A 16,534-nucleotide genomic window follows, 5' to 3' on the forward strand; every position below is an offset into this window, starting at 1 on the left:
CCCCCCCCTCCCTGCTCACACGGCTTTGACTGCTTTTCAAAAGGTTTTATTGTGATCAGCGCACTAAACATTAGGACACTGCGTCTCCCACGACTTGTGAGTCGGTCCCCACAAAGCTGTCCAGTACTGCACACATAAAGAAATTAATTTGACACAAAATTCAGAACCTTTAAGACATGTTTACCACTTCCCATAAACAAATCAAGCTAATAACGATGGTATGATGCTAAAATGCCTATTGACTGCGTAAGGTCACCTAATTCTGTCAGCCCAAGTAAGGCTGGACAGAGAAATGTTTTTTAAGCTTTTGGCCATTTTGCACCATGAACTAGAGCCAAATAATATTGCCTATAAACTGTTTTTAACAGTGTAATCCTATTACAACCAACTAGGATAAAATGTCCCTCTAAATAAAATACAAGAACGTCGTGAAGCCGGCTTTTTTTACCAGCACCTAAAATATTATATTTTTAAAATTGGTTTTCGAGCACAAAGAAAAAAGAACACTAAAAAACCCAAATTTCCTTTCAAAAAAATCTTGTAACATTCATTTTTTAGTTTTTCACAGTCTAAAGATAACTCAACTCATCAGGCTGTTTGCAGTCACTAGCCACAGTCTTCTCACGACTACTTTAACACACACTAAGGTACTAGTCACAGGGACTTGTGGCAGGGATTTGCTTCGGGGACCAGTCCCCTAGTGTGTACTAGTATTTTGCATTAAAATTCTAGTCGCGGGGACCACATTTTTGGTCCCTGCGACTAGTCCCACTAATGAAGCTGGTTTGATTTCTGGGACTAATCGCAGGGACCAATAGTCCCACAAATCGGTCAATTTTCTACTGTGTATCGGTTTTCATTGTTCATGGGATCGGATTCCCGCGTCTCCTGAATTCTAGCCAGTGAAAAGCCGCCGTTTTAGAACCCAGCTTCCATCGCGCCCTTTTTCAAAATGGCGAAAAAAGAAGCGGAAAGTGATGCTAACAAGGTCGAAACAGCCCATTGCTTCCCTCCTCTGGAGCCACTTACGTAGCCACAGAGTGCTGTTGAGCGTTTTTCTCTCCTCATCGTCCAACAGCACCATTAAAAACAAAACGACTCACTTGTTTTCTGGGTACCAGGCGTGCGCGGTTAGACTTTTGTCTTCCGATCCCACGATTTGGACCCCTAGTGTGTACGGGCTACCGTACATGCGACCAGTCCCTGGGACTTGTCCCTTCACCAGTACACACTAAAGGAACACTAAAGTCCCTGTGCCTAGTCCCCTAGTGTGTGCCTAGCTTTACACAAGAAAAAGTTTTAACTCTTTAAACTCTCTCGCTCGAATAACAATTTGTTTACGTCAGTCTTAATTAAATTTCGAAGCCAGTGTTAATTTGCAAGGACTGTTGGGCGGTCTCAATTTTGAGACTTCCTTGGACAGTTCTTCAAGAGCAATTTCTAATGGTGATGCCAGGCTATAAGTGGAGATTTGATTTGGAAACTTTCCAAAGATGATCCCAACCGCCGGACAAGAAATTTGGTCGTAAGATTCTCTTACAAAGATCACAGCTCCAGAATCACCTTTATCAGAGAATTGTTTAAACCCTCCTGCTCGAAAACACAGGCAGCTCTTGAGCCATGTATCTGGTTCACATATTTCACATGGAGAAGGCCGTGATTCTTGAGCTTGAGATGAAGCTTCTGTCGCAGATATTTTTTTCTGGCAATTTATACATCTTACATCTAGCAATGGGGTACCGTCTGGCTTCCGAAATACTTTTTTGTCCTTGATAGTCAATGGTGGTTCAGAGTTTGCACCATAAAGACGGTTTGCTTGTGTGTAGCCTGTACCACTGCCACTCTTAAAGAACTCATCAGCAGCCAGTAGATCATTTCGTGTTGCTGGAATACACTCGCCGCTTGGAAAAAATGCTGTTCCAATTATTTGTATTGCCTCACTACGTTTTAATTTTTCTTCTTCGTTCTCCTTCAGCTCTGAAACGGCTACATCAAGGAAAAAGTCTTTGGAATACCTATCTGAAGCCACATTTTTTCTAATACCAGCACTGTACTTCGCTATGATTCTTGGTGGTAACGAGAAACCTTTCTCAAGCTTTTCTTTACACTTTTGAATTTTCTTTAATCGTTCTTCTATGACATCTCTGTCCTTCTCTTTTATTATTTCCTCTTTTATTGTTTCAAGTTTAGTAAAAAATTCCTTGAATTGACTGCTATCCTCTGGAATCTGAAGTGATTCTTGATAACGATAATCAATTCCGCATATCGTATTTCTGTATTCAAACAAGTAGTAATGTAAATAATTCAAGTAGTGGTCAGATCCAGGATGAATTATATCATTCGTATCATCATGTCTCATCACATGATCACAGGACAGTGCGTACAAAGTACCAGTGTTTTCATCTTTCACGATTGCACCCAATGTCCCAGAGTACTTTTTCTTATTGCCAGCAATGCTTGCTCCCAAACAAAGTACCTCCATCGGCTCCTGTGCCTCATTTGGCTTCTCCGGTGCAACTGTTCTAAGAAAAAATCCATTCACAATGTCCACAGGGTAAGAGCCAATAGTGGACGGAATGGTAGATTCGCCGATTGGAATGTTCCCTTTCCCGAGAACATAAACTGCAACACACGCCTCTTTTGTTTGCACTGATTTCGTGACCTTGAAAGAAGGCTGCACAGCAGTGATGTTTCGATGCTTCGAGAAAACGTGAAGGTTTTTGTTGATAATTTTATCAATTTCATCCACCTGAGACGCTTCCAATCTGTTGGGCTCCCCAGAAGGATACTCAATCGGTGTAACATTCAGTACATCATCTGCGTTGTTGTACAGATCGGACCATTCCAGTTTCACCCCCATCTCTCCAAAGAGCTCTTCTGCAGCTGTTATTAAGGCTGCTGGTATTCTCAACGTGCCACTGTAAACATAAAAATGTACCACAACCTCGCCATCTTTAATGTATGGGCACACACGAAGGCATTCCTCATGCCCAGCCTCAAACTCCATAGTCGCCCTCACGATGGAACTCAAAGTACCAACTATCAGTGGATAAAAAGAAAAAAGAAAACCATGATTAAAAGGCAACTAACCCGTTACCCCGTTATTTTTTTGAGTTCCGTGTGGAAAATTCTCGATTTTTTTGACCTTAATAAATCAAGATCTGTTTAGTTGATGACCGCATAACGCCTTACGGGGATCTGATCACCGTTCATTTTTTATGGGGTGGGTGGGAGGCTCAAAAATGGCCTCAAAGGGGGGGGGGGGGGGCAGCCAAAAAATATGGTCTGTAAGAGGGGGTCCGCACTGAAATAATAATAAATAATATTAATTATCTTTTTAAGTGTTGTAATGAGGGCATCTGTAATAGTTAAAATTCTTAACAGAATGCTCAGAATTTTCAAATTTTCCTGAGGGAGCATGCCCCAGGCCCCTGTTACTTTGTTAATAATAATAATAATTTATTTCTAGTGCATTACATTAAAAATCTCAATGCCCTTACAAGTAAAAATATTTAAAATTACAATAGGATAAAAATACTAAATTCTTAAAATCTAAAGTTCATTCAAAATACTAAAATTCATATAAAATACTAAAATTTATTAAAAAAGAAAAAAAAATACTAAAGATCATTATGTTATGTACCAAACGCTATTACCACGACCCAACAACTATTCGGTTACAAATGCAGTCAACCCACACTAACAAACAGCATCCACAATAAACAGTCAAGGCAATGTCAACTTTTTGACTGAGCACCTGATGCATTCTTCAGTCATAAAGCTTGATAAATTTTTTATCACAGTGTTACACAAGCTAATGATCTGATTACATGGCGAATTTTCAGCTCAGTTTGCTGGGCTGAGATTTCAACTTGGGTTCCAAAACAAATCTTCTTATAAACACGTCTGCGATTACATGAAGAAAGCTTCATCCTGGGCCGAGATTCCCAGCCCTGGACTGAAAGTGAGCTTAGGGATGGGCAGTGGTGGTTAATTTCAACGAAAAAAATTATTCAGTTTTAAAAGTGTTCAACCCAGGCTGAAATTCTCCATGTAATAACAAAAAAATTCAAGCCCTGCAAACCAGGCTGGAATTTCAGCCCAAGACGAAATTTGCCATGTAATCTGTGAGGCCCTAAGAACACACTCTCAAGTTTAAGTGCACAGACTGCAGCACACCACAGCATGTTTCTTCTGTAGCGCATTGTATACTGACAAAGATAGAAGCCTTTTTTCCAGAGAAACGTGACAAAGAACACGCCAAACTTGCACCACAAAATTTGGCCACATCTACACCGCCCCCCCCCCCCCCAAAAAAAAAAAAAGGAAAAAGGAAAAAAAAACCCAGTTGGTCTTACCTTCCATCCTGGGTATCTTTTTTACAGGAGATAGTTGGCCCGACTCTTCTTTGATCTTTTTAGTTTTGTCTTCCATCTGCTCAAGTTCCATAGCAAGTTCTGAGAATAAACATGTACTCTGTTTGAATGGTCCTTCAGGGCTCGAGACTAATGGTAGCCAACTAGCCAAAGGCTAGTAAAAATGCAGTTTTGGCTAGTAGGTTTTGGCCTTTCACTAGCCAAAATGGCTAGTGAAAAAATTAGGCATTAGTGGGAAGAAACCGCATTTATTAAAATCGTCTTTCAGAGAATATAACTAACAAGAAGACTGTTGAAATTATAAAATGTGAAGCTTAAAACAAAATTCTAGTTGACAAAAACGCATTTACATGTACAATATAGTGAAGAACAAACTCGTCAAAGCCCAATTTTTTTAAGGAAAAAAACGTGAAGATTTAAGGAACATTTTACGGTTAAAGGCTTCAACATTATCGCACATTTTTTCACCCTCCCCCCTCCTCTTCCTTTCTTCAAATATTATAACACCTTATATTTATACTACAATATGTATCACAATATTTAGCATCCGCCTCAGGTCAGAATACATGTAACCATGTTTGCATCTCTTCAATTTTGCATAAAAGACACTTCAGTTGCTGTTGTCAGCTGAAGTTGTTAACATAAAAATTGTCAGAGAAGCATTGAAAAAGCGGTAAAGAGACAGCATTCTTCAGAGTTTAGGTTGTAGCTGTAGACGACCACAAGAGTCTCTTTCCAAGTTTTTTTTTTTGGAAGCCACCCCTTTCTGTGGTGGTTTCTATCTCTTTGTCCCAAGTCTGTTGTAAAATATAACCAAATGTTGCAAAATTTTACTTGTTTTCTCCCGGTTCTCGCCACCTTAGGAATCCCGCTTCCTATCCTCTCTTCTCCCACTTCCCGCCCCTTTTCTCCCGGGCAGCCCCCCCCCCCCCCTGTCCCCCTCCACTTAACTGGGAAGCAGCATTCAAAATTTAAATTTGCTCTGCAAGCTGCGGCTTTTGTTTTAAATTTTGAATCGTGGTTTCCAGTTTAACAATGTGTGCTAAGACAGCTAAACCTACTGGTACTTCTTCTTAGTCTCCTTCACAGCCATTTTTTGGATGTCACACAGGCGTTACAAGCATTCCAGCGAACTTGTTATATAAACAGTGGATGCTATCAGCTCCATTAACTGGGCATCACTATCAGCACTTTGTGCTTATGTCAATGGTTTTCCATTATCAGTTTGGCCATCCGTGGCATATCAGGTCTCAAGCGAACAATACATACGTGCCTGTGCTTTTATATACCAGTCTTTGTTCTACTAGCACCCAAGACACGCTATCTACTGTCACTTGTAAGTTTGTTTTTTCCCATCCCTACCCTCCCTTTACAATAAACTTGGACTACTGGCCTGGGTGCACACCTTCCACTTAGTCATTGCCCGTGGCAGGTTGGGTCGGGGGGCTTCATTCGGCTCTGGGAGAGTTCGCTTACCACCCCATTCATTCACTGGGCGCGTCTGCGAACCGCTCAAGGGTTGCTGTCACCATTCACTATATCTGGGTGTGTCCGCTAACCGCCCAAGTTTGTGCATTGGAGTTTGTGTCCGCTTACGGCCCCAATTAGTTTGCAGGGTGCTGTTCACTAACCACCCAATCACGCTTCTCAGGGTGTGTCCTACACGGTCTACACTTGTTGCTATCCCAGGGAGCACCCAGTGTCCATTCAGTGCTCGACACTAACTTTTTTGGATACTAGGCAATTGGCTAGTAGGTACAAATAATCACTAGCCCACAAGGACAAGTCACTAGCCCCCCCCCCCCCCCTTTAAAAAAAAACAATAAAAACAGCCAAGTTTGAATCAGCTAATCTCTTAGCACTATATTTGTTTGAGTCCACACAAGTACATCTTTCCTTCGCTGAGACGCAGCAACGATGCTATCATCCAACTCGGTTAAGAATTTCTTGACCGTGGATCACACTTCTTTTTCTCTTCATGCTGTGTGTGTTCCTCTGGTGAACAATGTAAATCTGGCTCACGATTATTGGCCCTTGAAGGCGGTTTTCTTGTAGGTAAAGTGTTACAAAAGCTTGAAATCATGCTCACGCAGTCGCTTGCGGGAAAACCCCAAGATGGCCGACTTATTATGGCTCTCTCCCAGGTCCCTTTTGGGTGTCATGGAAGCGAGGACAGAGGGTCTTTTCCAAGATGGCGTCAGGTTTGTGAGTTGATCGTACGATATAAATCCGTATGCGATGTGGGTCGCAAGCGCTCTGGTTTAAATTACTCAAGCTATGGAAACTAGATCCTGATGAAGGTTTCTGGGAGAAAAACTTCCCAAGTTATAGAGTTGTAGTTGATTTATTTTGTCCACGAATTTACTAGTCTATGGGCTAGTAGGAAAGTACTTTACTAGCCAAGCATAAAATTTTACTAGTCCTGGGCTAGTGTACTAGCGTTTAATAGTGTCGAGCACTGTCCATAGTCCCATTTACTGCCAGTGTTGTGATGTCTTTATTTGTACATGCAAGAGCGAATTTGTTGTTAATTTTGTGTTAAGGAAAAACTGCTTTAATTTAGAACTTACCGTCATCCTTGGTTTTTTCTCTTTGTACCATCCAAATGTCAAACTTGTCAATCAAGCTTCCTATCTCACTTTTCATCTGTCCAAACTCGTTTCTGATTTTGTCTGAGAATGAAAGATCAGCTTTCGTTTAAGTGCAAAGTCAATGACTTTGTTATCTTGCATTAGCTATGATGAATACTAATAGTTAATAATAATAATAATAATAATAATAATAATAATAATAATAATAATGATAATGATACTAAAAATAATAATTATAATAATAAGCACTTATAGAGCAAATTCATTTCCAAGCAAAGGCTTCTTCAAATGCGCTTTACAATAAATTAATGGTAACGGAAATCTAACATGTAAATAACCGGTCAGTACAAAATGCAGACTGCAGACTGCAGATTGAAGACTGCAGACTAGGTACAAAATGCAGACTAGGTACAAAATGTAGACTGCAGACTGCAGATTGCAGACTGCAGACTGGGTACAAAATGCAGACTAGGTACAAAATGTAGACTGCAGACTGCAGATTGCAGACTGCAGACTGGGTACAAAATGCAGACTAGGTACAAAATGCAGACTGCAGACTGCAGATTGCAGACTGCAGACTGGGTACAAAATGCAGACTAGGTACAAAATGTAGACTGCAGACTGCAGATTGCAGACTGCAGACTGGGTACAAAATGCAGACTGCAGACTGCAGATTGCAGACTGCAGACTGGGTACAAAATGCAGACTAGGTACAAAATGTAGACTGCAGACTGCAGATTGCAGACTGCAGACTGGGTACAAAATGCAGACTAGGTACAAAATGTAGACTGCAGACTGCAGATTGCAGACTGCAGACTGGGTACAAAATGCAGACTAGGTACAAAATGTAGACTGCAGACTGCAGATTGCAGACTGCAGACTGGGTACAAAATGCAGACTAGGTACAAAATGCAGACTGCAGACTGCAGATTGAAGACTGCAGACTGGGTACAAAATGCAGACTAGGTACAAAATGTAGACTGCAGACTGCAGATTGCAGACTGCAGACTGGGTACAAAATGCAGACTAGGTGCAAAATGCAGACTGCAGACTGCAGATTGCAGACTGCAGACTGGGTACAAAATGCAGACTAGGTACAAAATGTAGACTGCAGACTGGGTACAAATGCAGACTGACATTTAAAACTGTTTTTTTTTTTTTTTCGTGTTATACGTGATAATATTTCATTTTATAACTTACCAGTTGTCACGCATTCGCTTTTCATATTATACACACATAGTCAGCGTAGTTTTCCGAGCAGGCTATTGTTTGTTTAAACATTAACCGCAAAAGAAGAAAATATGCTCGACTAGTAAGCATCGCATCACTCCGATCCGATCAAATCATAAACAGTTTGCGCTTCTTCAGAACAAAGCAACACCAGCAATTATTTAAAGTGATCTGCAGAAAGTATGGCAAAGTCTTAGCTTGCAGAAGTACGTGAGTTTGAAAAATGGAAAACAATCCAAAAGTTTTTATGTCGTGAAAATTCCACGATGTAAAGTGATTTCACACCGTGAAAAGTCGTGCTCTCAAATTCCACGCTGTCGCACAATTCATTGCTTCGACGGTGATTTTTAAAAATTCATCTCGTTTATTTCTCTCACTATATTTAACCATGATTCATTCTGCTTTCAAAGGCTGACAAGTTCTCCTGAGGAAATTTACTGGTAAGATTATGTTGCTCTTCTCGTAGCGCTGTAGTAATTCAGAGTAATTAGAATGTTTTTGTTGGCGGAAAGCAAAAACGAGTTATATATCAGGAGTTTATATATATTGGAATGCATTGTTTTAGAAACGTCTCAAATGCCCAACCCGCCGCTTGATGTTGTGAGTAGACAATGAATAGAAACTTCCGAGATTTCATGTTAAAAAATTACCAGGTACTTTCAACTCTTCGTGTTTGATGTGTTTACGTTTCTTTCACGGCGAAAGAGAAGACAAGAAACATTTGCGATGCCACCCGCCAGATGTCGCGACATATTTAATTAGCGGCAGTAATTTCCTGCTAGCCGCTTGAAACGAATTTTATTCGAAAAGAGTTTCAATCTGTGGTCAATATTAAAAATAAAACCACTAAAAGATTGAAGAAAAAGAACAAATTTCTCTTTCATGAAAAGCGATTTATTTTGAAAGGCTAACTAAATCGTCGAATATTTATAAACTTTTTTTGAGCCTCCTTAAATGACCATTGTTTTGGCCTTAGTCTGCATTTCTTTTTTGAAAACGAATATTTTGGACTTGTCAAATTATGTCAGTCTGCATTTTGTACCCAGTCTGCAGTCTGCAGTCTGCATTTTGTACCTAGTCTGCAGTCTGCAATCTGCAGTCTGCAGTCTGCATTTTGTACTGACCGTGTAAATAACTATAAACTATATATGTATGGAAAGCATTAACTTATATCGGTTGGTTGATGTAATTTACGTCATGCCCTTCCACTTCCAAATATCTAAGAGCAATAATCATTAAAATCTGATAAATTTGTTTCTGTGTAATTACGTTAATCAATGCATTAGTATTCACACCCTTTCGTTGTGAGGTCAATGCCACAAAGGGGGGAGGGGGGACCCAGACCCGGCACCACATGTGGGTTAAGTTTGTTGTTGGTTCCTCCCGAGCTGCAAAAATCAACACTGCTAAATTCCAATTCGTTCGCAAACCGTGGACAATGAGCCACCCTGTGAAAGTGCCACTGCGAATTCCCATTTATTTTATTTATTTATTTCCTTTTGGTATTTAGGCTAAATTCTAACATACCTTCTATCTCATCAAGTTTGTCTTTGATGTTGTCTTCATCCTTCTTCCATTGCTTTAGCAGCTCTCTGTAGTGTTCCTCTGTGTCGGGATCCATACACTCATTCTTAAGCCCATTGATAGCGGCTCCATAACTCGTTCCTCCCAGTGCTACCAGCGCGTTACTGATATCCTGCCAGTAGGTGTTAAACGTAACGTCATCAACAGAAGCTTGGCTGGCATGGCCGTATACAGTATTACGGTAGTACTTCACCCTGGCTATGTTGGCTTCTTCGCTTGTGTCAGCAGGAGGTGGAAGACTGTCCCAGCCAGTGACAGGAGCGTGCAAACCACAGATGTTCCTCAGCAGTACCATCAGGAGCGTTATATCAAAGCTTGCTGATGAAACAGTAAAAGGGATAGTAGGGTACAACTTTCTCCATTGTGTAGGATTGAGAATTTTCTTCTGCCTAAGAGTCTGTAGCATCGCACGTGCTGGATGAAGTGCCAAAACAAGATGCAGTCCTGCTGGAGGGTGTATACCATCAAAGGTGTCCCTCAAGGCTTGGGATCCCACATCCACCAGAAGACGGCACAACTGAGCGTAGTTGGTCGTCTCCTTGGTGGATGCAACTAAAGGTGGAGCAGAAGCCATGTACTGGTGACCAGATAAACCTGCAAAAACGTTTATTTTGGCTTTGTTAGGAAATTTTGACTGTTCTATATCATGTATAAATTTTCAGTTTATAGAAGATGCAGATAAACAAAGTGATATACTTATAAATTCAGGGGTGAAATAATGATGTGATAGGACAACATAGGCTTAGCTTGTGGGGACTTTTTGTGCTTGTGCATGTTTGGTAACTATTGAACAATTTAAACTACAGTCAACTCTCTCTAAGCAGGCTCGGAAATGAGCGCTCGCCCGCTCGCCCAGGCAAGTGCGAAAATGGTCAGGCGAGTACAAATCACGGATCACTCGCCTAGTTTGGTGAGTACGATTTTCATATCCAGAATATATATTCAAAATAAGCGTAACTTTTTACTTTCCACTTTAAAATAATCTACACTATTCACAAGCCGATAGCTTACCAACATTTTGAAATCTTCAACAATGACAAACTAGGCTGGTCCGTGTTCGTAAACAGTTAAAAAAGGTTTCCCCTTGGTGATTGTTACATGATGGACGTATTTGTACAAAGTAATACCTCTGGTCATAAATACCATTGACTCGTACAATGAGCCGAGCCTCAAAAACGCTGCAAGACGGCCATTTCCCGCCCCTTTTACTGTACAATTTCAACACTTTAATTGCAAAATTCAGGAATTTGGGAATACATATCAATAAAAATGTGTTTGAAGTAAGTGTTTGTGTTTTTATTTTGGAGTTAAGATCTATTTTAGGAGATTTTTCATTTAAGAAATAGGTTGCAGTCTGAAACGTGATCGATCACCACGGTGGCACACACAGTGAACATTATATAAAGGAGACTGGGCGAGTGAAAACTGATCTGGGCAAGACAGTGTCAATTCGGAAGTCACTTGCCCAGATGGCGAGTGCTCCGAAATTTTAGTTTCTAACCCTATCTAAGACGGACACCTTTGGGACCAGCCCAACTCTCCATCTTAGAGAGGTGTACGCCTTATATAATTATAGAGAGTTGAGACAAAATGAACCAGCAATTGAGCTAATAAAGCTGAGCGTCTTAATGCACAGAGAATACATGTCCGGAATACATGGGTTGGAAGTCGGCGCCTTTTTTTGACGGCATAGCGGTGCCAGAAAACGGTGCTAGTCTGTGTCAATCAAGCCGTTGCTAAGAAAGACGTCACCATAAGTTTTTTTTCTCTCAAAAGATTTAATTATCAATGACTGCATGTGTGTGAAATGCAAATAGTGGTGGTTTTTGCGTTTGATGTTTCTTGGCGCTGAGATGTTTTTTTGCATTTTCAGCCAGATTTCTCACCTGATGTTTCACGTCACTGGGAATGTTTTGTTTGGCAGCGTGGAATAACAAGCAAAAAATTTGTCACGGTTGACATTAAACAACCAAAAAATGATAGATCATTTCAGAATCATTGGAGTTATTTTAATTAGTATAATTCACAACTGAAGCCTTACTTTTGCCAGACTGGTCATGATCACTGTTATCACTGTTTGTTAATTGTTTTGATATTCAGCAAACGTCAAAGGAGCAAACAAATTGCAAATAGGTATTGTGTTTTGTGCACAGCCAAGACCAAAAGATGCAAACTAAACAAAGAACTTTGTCAGGCTATTCACTACGCCCTTAGCAACCATTCAATAGCTACTGCGCAGTCTCGGTTGCCAGGCACCGCTATGCCTCATTTTTGAGTCATGTTACAAAGAAAGTTTCTTCCCCCCTATTTTACGCCACTTCACATGCACTTTCATGTAGATGGGTTGACTCTCTTACTGTTTTCTTACTGTATGTTCTCATTTGAATATTAACCTATGACTTTTCACACAAAAGAGTTTCTAGACTTCCTAACCTCAAAATTTGTTACTGATATGATTAATTATTAAGTAATTGGACCTTGTGTCATGATACTATTTCAGGGAGTAATCAATTTTGCTTGGAGATACTATCTGTATAAGCTACTCTACAAAATGATGATGATGATGATGATAATGATGATGATGATGAGTCATACTTGTAATTTCAAATCAGCCTGGCACTGTGCACTTGCTGCTGATTTTGAAATTATTCACCTGATTACTTCTTAATCAAAACTATAACAAAATTCTGGAATGTGATTGGTTATCAACAGCACAATTTGAGCACTACAGTAACTGGACAGTGTAATAGGATGTGCAGTATCACTGCATATTTTTACGAGCACAAAGGGCAAGTCAACATTCAAATGATGAGTAATAATGTACATACATGTATAGACTTGCCCCAAGCCGCTCTTTTCGTGTCGATAGATAGAGTTAGTAGAGTAAGATCGCTTTGATTTAATGCGTGAGTGACCGTGCGAAGTTTACCTATTTACCCTTGCGTGATGCACGAAAGACACTGAATAACACACTAAATCAAGGAATGGCTTGGAACAAGTGACTTGTGTCACTCGCAGGAAATTGATTCTAGCTGACGTTTTTTTGCCATGAAAAATTGCATCATTTTTTGTGTGCATTGAGTTGGTTTCTTTTATCGTGTTGATATCAGTTTCGTGCCCCGTGTGCAGTGTTGACGCATGCCATGGCGTGTGTTAAAATTGTGATTTTCTTCCCTTTTTTGTGGGAAATCATACTCATGGCTCTTGATGTCTCTCTCATTTCTGTAAGATCACATAAGACAGGCACAAAAGAAGACATTTGTGTTGCTTGTTCTAAAACAGGTATAACTGCCAATGTGAAAAGGAAACAAGTCTCCTAAAGAGGTAAAAATCAAATGTAACTGTGTCTCTTGAGCAGAGCACGCTATAAGTTGGCCAGCAGAGTGCGTTCAGTGAATTCCCATGCCATCATATGATTGGCAGTCTTGGCCAATCTCTATGGCGACACTGGTGGAAAAATCCACTGGTGATGCAACATTTCAGAATTGGGGCTCTGCAGGTGAGACAAGTTGCTCCTTCCACAATGCGCTGCCATTTTGTTTTTCAAGCCCGCACATGCCCTCTGTTTCCGTATCCAGAGGTCTCCTGCAAATCTAACGAGCGACTTGCAGCAATTCTAAATAATGTACAGTGATACTATGCACTAAAATGTCTATAATATTAGAGATTTATTATCCAAAGTTTTCTTTTCCTGAAATGCTGACTTTCGAATGTTTTTTTAAATCATTTGGGCACTCAAGGGGAATACAGAACCTGTTAAACCGATCTTGTAGAGACCAAATATGAAGCCCTGCCAGGCAGGGGGGGGGGGGATCCCGTGTTGCTTGTCGAAATTTAAAAATGCCCTGTGTCGCTGTTTTATCACACTTCCCGTCGCTGTCAGTAGTTGAATTGAAGGAAAATTGCTTGTCCTTGTCGGAATTTAAGTTTTTTCAAATATCGTGAGAGTACAATCATTGTGAGATATTTGTACTTCACAAAACCATTCTCCAATTGTTCTTGTTCAGTACTGTGAAATAATTTATACTAATTTGTACTTACTCAGGCTTGACATGTTTTCCTGTGACAACCAGACTGGAGAAATTATGCTTGATCCATCATCTCGGCAGCTTAACACCCCAACAGCGTTAAGGTTCTCGCCACGGGATAAAATAACAGCACCATGGGGCTTGAGATTTGACGAGCCAGTAAATTCTGCTAGAGTTTTGAAAGAAGATTGTCCATCGTGAAGAACGAACTGCAGGTCTAGTATTTGTTTCAGCCGAAACGACTTCACATCAAAACCACTGGAGACCGTGTCATCCACGATTGGACAAAACAATTCATTCGAGATTTCATTTCCCTTTGTGAATGGTCGATACTTGATAATACTGGAGGTTTTGCCGGGTATAGCACCGAGTGTAGGCTTCGGGGTCTTAAGAGGAATCACAACTAAACCGGAAGTAAATCGATGGATGGCATCCGACTTGGCGATAGTGCCCAGTTTGACGGTTTTTGGTGTGGATGAACGTAGCCTCCAAAAATCCAAGTAAATATCATTTATATCGAAATCTTCCTCTGGGAAGACCTTGTCGCTAGTAACAACGCAACACCTGTCTTTCCAAGGCCACTGGTTCATCAGATTCTTGATTACACTTCCAGAGCCAAGAGTTTGATAGCCTTCACCATCTTTGAGTAATTTTCTTATGCGACAAACTCCTAGTTCAGGTTTATGTTTCTCCCTTTCCACTTCCTTTCTAGTTTTCTCTCCACTGAACAGAAATCTTAGGCTTGATTCCTGCTTCACATCCGATGATCCCGACGCCATTTTGAGCTGTGAAGAAAAGTAGCATCCTCGTACCCAGGGTCTTCGTTCCCTTTGACCCGCGGTCAGGACTCGAGGTACGAGAATGGAAAAGTAGGAATGTGGGAATGCGGGAATGCGGAACTGAAAAGCCAGGAGCAACGGAACAAGGAAGCACATTTATAGTGTAAGTCAGCTGACAGTAAAGGTAAACTGGCTCTGTAGAAAAGTAGTGCTGCTAGTCGAAATATTAGCCATTAAAAAGTCTCCCTGTCCTCATTTCTGTCGTACTTTCTTTGCAATTTTTATTTGCACATTTGTGATGCCAAGTTCCAAGAACACTGCTTTAATTGTTTTAGAGATATTGTTTTACCTTTTTTTAGAGTCAAATCTTATGACGTCATCACTGATCTAATTTGCATAATACAAAAACGTCAATATCTCTGAAACGAAAAAAGATATTTCGAAAAAAAACGCCATTCTTCTGTATTTCGAAAGGCCTTTCAAATAAGCAGAAGATATTTTTCATGTCATTTACACTTTAAGATCTTTATTACCACTGTAATATACGAAAAAAAAATGCACAGCTAGTACGATGGCACTTGGCTTTAGCAAGTTTGTTTTGGTCGATATTTCGACTAGTCAACTAGTCTTTTACAGGACCAGAGCTGGATTGAGATAAAACTCAACGGCTCCGAACATTTCAAATTTTAAGATAAGTTTATAAGTTCTTCACATCTATTAGCTTGGTATCAGTCAGGGCCGTACTGCCGTACATAGCCGGGGGGGGGGGGGAGGCAGTTGCCCCCGCCAGAAAAACTAAAAAAACTAAGAAAACTAAAGAAAAAAACTAACTAAGAAAACTAAAAGTGTGCAGAGTTTTTTTTTTCGGTACACAAAATATCCTAGGTACGGCCCTGTCAGTTACAGCTTGTACTTGAAAAAATCATCTTAATCAGAGTTAGTTTTGTTTGCGAAATTCGAAAGTTGCTTAAAAGTTTTTTTGTATTTATTTATATTTATTTTCAACGCTAATAACAGTTATAATCTGCAACTGAAAAAACATCGGGTAGCGTTTATATTTTCTAGGTTGGCTTTTCTTTCTTTTTTCTACCTACGAAATGTTTCTGTTGCAATTGTAAACAAACGAAAATCGGGAAACCTGTTTTCCCTGAAGTTTTTAAAGCTCTTAAGCCTGGTTTTCACTAGCGAGGAAAGCACAAGCGCAAGGATAACAGCTCTTTTTTCTCCGTGAAAACGGCTTCGACTCAAGCAAAAGCACAAGCGCATTGCAGTTTTATGCTTGTGTTTGTGCTTGCGGCAAGTAGAACAAGGATCAAAATTTGTCCTTTTTGCGTGATCGCGCTTATGCTTGCGTCGCTAGTGAAAACCAGGTTCTTTTTATGAGTTCGAGATCAAAACATCGAGTTCGAGTTACTATTATTAGACTGAATAACACTTCAGTTAGCTTCCGGCTAGCCTAATAAGTACTCCGGTTAGCCTCGTTAGGGTTAGGTTTTTATATGAAGGTAAGGGTAAGTTTTCTGATTTGTCATCATTGAACTTAAAACAGAACTTAAAATAATAAAATTTGAGTAACTCTTTATTCTAGCTCTTACTCGAAATTCCACTGTAACACATACATTTAATACACTCAGAGATTAAATTTAAAACAACTAATTTTTACCAAATATCTATAATAACTTCAATTACTTTTGAAGCAATGAATCGTTAAAGGAACAATGTCACAGATTTTACCAGTTTTTTGAACAGCCAAAATTTATTTTTGTGTCGCAGGAAACCAAAAAAATAATAGTCCATTTTAATTAAAAAAAATTGCTTTATTAGAGTACTGAAACTGTTAACCAGCATCTTTGGTTACGGATGGCTCGGATGGAAACGGACTGCAATTTGAAAAAGTTACGCATACGTTTTCAAATTGTTTCCGCACGTCTTCGTAATATCGATAT

The 16,534-nt window shown here is 40.0% G+C and overlaps 1 protein-coding gene across 1 annotated transcript; it reads right to left on the reverse strand.

The window, feature by feature from the left end:
• Window positions 1-35: 35 nt before the first annotated feature.
• LOC144664464 (uncharacterized) lies at window positions 36-14,651 on the reverse strand. The gene is made up of 5 exons (XM_078525609.1): window positions 13,823-14,651; window positions 9,725-10,375; window positions 6,947-7,048; window positions 4,359-4,457; window positions 36-3,039 (listed from the first exon to the last, which is right to left on the reverse strand). The coding sequence occupies exons 1-5, from the start codon at window positions 14,586-14,588 to the stop codon at window positions 1,349-1,351; spliced, it is 3,309 nt and encodes a 1,102-aa protein (XP_078381735.1). The 5' UTR covers window positions 14,589-14,651; the 3' UTR covers window positions 36-1,348.
• Window positions 14,652-16,534: the final 1,883 nt, after the last annotated feature.

The sequence above is a fragment of the Oculina patagonica genome, chromosome 8 (genome assembly GCF_052425735.1).
Source record: "Oculina patagonica isolate OP01 chromosome 8, crgOcupat, whole genome shotgun sequence".
Taxonomy (NCBI): domain Eukaryota; kingdom Metazoa; phylum Cnidaria; class Anthozoa; order Scleractinia; family Oculinidae; genus Oculina; species Oculina patagonica.

Excerpts from the sequence above, each read along its gene's own strand:
- LOC144664464 (XM_078525609.1), bottom strand. The coding sequence starts at position 14,588 with ATGGCGTCGGGATCATCGGATGTGAAGCAGGAATCAAGCCTAAGATTT. Across the intron at positions 10,376-13,822 it reads GGAAAACATGTCAAGCCTGA|GTTTATCTGGTCACCAGTAC; the intron begins GTAAGTACAAAT and ends ACGTTTTTGCAG. Across the intron at positions 4,458-6,946 it reads AGAAAAAACCAAGGATGACG|AACTTGCTATGGAACTTGAG; the intron begins GTAAGTTCTAAA and ends GTTTATTCTCAG.